This window comes from Otolemur garnettii, unplaced genomic scaffold, assembly GCF_000181295.1.
Source record: "Otolemur garnettii isolate 467f Iridium unplaced genomic scaffold, OtoGar3 scaffold00003, whole genome shotgun sequence".
NCBI classification, from domain to species: Eukaryota; Metazoa; Chordata; class Mammalia; order Primates; family Galagidae; genus Otolemur; species Otolemur garnettii.
The window spans coordinates 40,037,166-40,041,696 of record NW_003852398.1 but is presented as its reverse complement, the minus strand read 5'-3'; the positions used below and the strand labels follow the sequence as shown (position 1 = coordinate 40,041,696).

Here is a 4,531-nt window from a genome sequence, read left to right as displayed (position 1 = left end):
AAAAAAAAAAAAAAAAAAAAAAACAACAATGAAAAAAATGTACAACCATTCTTAGCTTGCAAGGGGTACAATAACAGGATGTAGGTCAGATTCAGTGAAGGGTTAATCATTTCCTCAATCTAGGAAATAAATACACAGTAAGTTTACCCTTTTAATATTGAAAATCAATTCCTTAACATTGAAATAATTGGAAAATGTGTTTTAATGAAATGTTTGAAACTTTTTCCTTTATTAGTATTTCATTTCTCAATTATAAAAGTATAAAACTATACTTGGTTATAAAAATGTCTTCTGTATGATTCTATGGAAACAGTAACATATTAATCATTCTTAATATGTTATCATTAGCATGTGTTGATAAAAATTGCATTAATGAATTACTTGGTTAAACCTGTACACTTTTGAATAATGTTTCCATAATTTTTTTCTTATTGCTGTGCAAGTCCCATTTTGTGTCAGCACTTACGGTGGTTTTTGTCAACTCAAAATCATTATCATCGATCAAAATTGAAGACACGCCAGTGGATGATCCTTCATTGAAGATTCTGGTGGCTAACAACAGTGACACTCTAAAACTCCTAAAAATGAGTAGCTGTCCTCATGTTTCATCTGACGGTAGGTTCTATTTTTTAAAGCTTGAATGATTTTTATTACAATAATAGTAATCATGCAATTTCTTTTTTAAAAATACAAACTAATAAAAAAATTTTAAAAAATACAAACTTACATAACACATGATTATAGTAATTTTTTTCATAAGTGTTAATCTGCATGCTAAATATAGTCTAAATGGTTTCTCATGAGCGTATTGGATACATACTTCTAATTATATATAATTATATATGTCTTGGCAACCATTTTCTCAGAAATCATTATTTATTTTAGTAAATAGTAATATCACATTTAAGTTTACAAAATGTTATATCTCCATCAGCATGATTATTTGTTCTCAAGAAATTTCCTCCATTTCCTGCAGGAATCCTTTGTGTAGCTGATCACTGTCAAGGCCTTAAAGAACTGGCATTGAATTATTACATTCTAAGTGATGAGCTTCTCCTAGCACTTTCAAGTGAGACTCATGTTAACCTTGAACATCTTCGAATCGATGTTGTGAGTGACAATCCTGGACAGGTTAAATTTCATTCTATTAAAAAAAATAGTTGGGATGCGCTTATTAAACACTCCCCTAGAGTTAATGTTGTTATGTACTTCTTTTTATATGAAGAGGAATTTGAGACCTTCTTCAAAGAAGAAACCCCTGTTACTCATCTTTATTTCGGTCGTTCAGTAAGCAAAGCAATTCTAGGACGGATTGGTCTTAACTGTCCACGACTCGTTGAGTTAGTGGTTTGTGCTAATGGTCTTCAGCGTCTTGATAATGAACTGATTTGTATTGCTGAACACTGTAAAAACTTAACAGCCTTGGGCCTGAGTGAATGTGAAGTTAGCTGCAGCGCACTCATTGAGTTTGTCAGACTGTGTGGGAGAAAGCTAACCCAGCTGTCTATAATGGAGGAAGTTTTGATCCCGGACGAAGACTATAGCCTAGATGAAATTCACACAGAAGTTTCCAAATACCTGGGAAGAGTATGGTTCCCTGACGTGATGCCTGTCTGGTAAATGGCTACCAAAGATTCTGACCCTTTTTTTTTTTTTAATCAGTAAGGTTAGTGGCTTTCTGTCTGTGCAAATTTAAATTTTCAGATGCACTGTTGAAATATTTTAGGTCGAATGTTTTATCATTTGCAAAGTCTCAATGGACTGCTGCAGAAACATTTGAAAAAAATGCGAGAAATGTGAAAAGCTAGAAATCTCTAAAAATAGGGCACAGGTACTGTATGTGGAAAGTACAGGTGGTTTCTAAGTAGATCCTCAGCCTTCTTTGAAGGCATACTTTAGGTTGCTAAATAATGTGTAATACTGAACTTGGATCCCTTAAGTTACTTCATTTACCATGTATTGTTTTAATTGCTTCTGTTTTATCTTAATATCAATATATTTTATAAAATACATAGTGTTAAAAACCAAGTGTAAAATCAAGATCTAGAGACAGACTTACTTCATTACAGCATTTTCAGCAGTACATATGATCATCTTGTGATTCAATAAACAACTCCTAATTTCCAGTGTACTTTGAATGCTACTTTATTATGTTAACCTGGGAGACAGTGGGCACTCAATTACAATTTTAAAATATTAATTCATTTTATAAAGATACTCATGAAAAGGAAAAAGATACTCACTGTGATTGTTAATTGTTTAAATACACCAAGAAAATCTTGCAGGATGTGTTTGGGGAATCAGTATTTATTGGCCTACTGTTAGGGATTTGGGACTATGCCAGCTCCTTTGCATAGGTGACCTTGTAATTCAATTACTAACACAGGTAGACGCTTCAGCGGCTGCCTATTGTCTTTAGAATGAAGATGTATTGTTTAAATGACTCACAAGGCCCCACAGGTCTGCCTCCTCCCTGCTTCCTTGGCCTCCTTTCCACATAGCTGCCTGTAGCCCTTCTAACTCACTCTCTCTCAGTCCCCAGCGCTGCCCTGCACGCTGCACCCTCTAGTGGCCTTCTCACAGACTCTTCTCTGCGCCTGGCTTACTCTGGATGTCACATTCTCATGGAAGCCTGCCTTGACACCTGGCCCATTCCTCGCTTTTAGGTCAGGTCCCTGTTGCAGGTATACTCAGTAATCTATGGCACTTACCACTGTTGTGACTTATCATTTACTGGTCTGTTACCTGTTTATGCCATTGCTCTGTAATCTCCACCTTTGCAAGATCTCTTTTGGGTCTTTGCTCACTGTTGCATATTCCCAGCATCTGGCATGCTGGTTAGTTAGCAGATACTAGGCACTGGATAGATTTTACTTAAGTACTTTGTTTCAAACTTGTCCAACCCCTAGTATCTTAAATTTCTTTCTAAGAAACCAAGCAAATTATTTTCCAGTTTTTTTAGATTTCACCTACTAAGCAGTTAGAATACGTTGTAAGTGGTTTTTTAGAAGTAGCAGGCTGAGCCCCTTTATTTAGACTGTGCTGCGCGTATATTCTCAGCCTGTATGTGCTCTTTCTCGCTGTGAGCTCTGCGAGGCATTTCACATTCGCCTTTGTGTTCTCACTCTCAGAACAGTATGTGCCACATTAGTAAGCACTCAGGAAACGCTAATGGGGCTGACATTACTGGTGAAAAAAATAAAAAAAATTTCTTGAAAACTGAGTTACTGCTATTACAGATCACATAATTTAAACTTTAAGATTTCAGGAGGGTATAGAAGCAGCAGGTAATAAGGAACTTAAAATATGATTAGGATGACAGAACAAACACAGAAGGAATGGCTTGAACGAGAAGGAGCTGGGGATCAGTAATGGTGGGAATTCTGAAGGGATGAGCCTCCGGTCTCGCCTGGTATTGCTCCTCTGCCACGATAATGCTGGACGAGGTGGGTGGGAGTTTGTACAGCTGAATGGCAAGGAGATGAAATGCCACTGGTGTTTGCACTGAAGATCAAGGAGCAAAACAGAGGGGGACCAGAGAAGAGAGGCTGGGGGGAGTTTCTCCCCATAGCCTACTAGCATGGAGAGATGATGTGTGCCCTTGGCCTCTTCTATCAAATGAGCAGTTGCTGCTCCACAGAGTGCTTTCAGTGGCCCAGTAACTGAACCTAGTGCACTAAGCACTGTAATGAATCTCAGAGCAAAACTCAGAGTAACCGAGGTTCATTAACTCATGTAAGTTCTCCCAGTGGGCCTGACGTACTGGGTTGACAAATGGAAGAGCAAAACATTTTTAAGAACAGCCAAAAACAAGATAAGAAAACACAGAGTATTTTTAGTGCTTCCTCTAATGAGAATGTCCCTATTTACTTTGGAAGTCTGTGAAAAGTACTGTTTACCTAAGACTAGAGGATTCTTGATAAATGAGTTTGATAATAGGTAGATTTCAAACCTTAGTCTTTGAAAAACATTTAGTTCTCTAAGCAAATTTGTTCATGTTAAAAATATTTATTTGCATTTGTTAGAGGATTCTGGGAAAGTTTGGCCAATTTTATGGGCAAAAAGTAAATGGAGAGAATGGGGGGAAAGGTCCTTTCAGAGGCTGTGCTGAAGAAAACAGAAATGGAGATCTCAGATGTTCTGGTTTTGGCTTCATGTGTATTGTACAAAATAGGAGGGAGAAATGGGGAGGCAAGCAGATTTTTAAGTGTGTATGTGTGGCTGTTAGTGTGTGGTGAGCGTGGTATGTGTTGTTAGAGCATGTGTCACTGTGAGTGTGCGGTGAGTGTGTTATGTGTCATTAGAGCGTGTGTGGCTGTGAGTATGGTACGTGTCGTTAGAGTGTGTGTGACTGTGAGTGTGCGGTGAGTGTGGTACGTGTCGTTAGAGTGTGTGTGGCTGTGAGTGTGGTACATGTCATTAGAGCGAGTGTGGCTGTGAGTGTGGTACGTGTCGTTAGAGTGTGTGTGGCTGTGAGTGTGGTACGTGTCATTAGAGCGTGTGTGGCTGTGAGTGTGTGGTGAGTGTGGTA

General features: G+C 38.0%; 1 protein-coding gene across 2 annotated transcripts in view; it reads left to right on the top strand.

Moving 5' to 3' along the window:
- FBXL21 (F-box and leucine rich repeat protein 21) overlaps positions 1–4,524 on the top strand; it is an 11,857-nt gene extending 7,333 nt beyond the window's left edge. For both annotated transcript variants that reach the window (XM_023516088.1, XM_003782172.3), the window contains 2 exons: positions 444–615; positions 977–4,524. In XM_023516088.1, coding sequence (XP_023371856.1) covers positions 444–615; positions 977–1,620 — 816 coding nt within the window. In that variant the 3' untranslated portion in view covers positions 1,621–4,524. The remainder of the gene's footprint in view (positions 1–443; positions 616–976) is intronic.
- Positions 4,525–4,531: the final 7 nt, after the last annotated feature.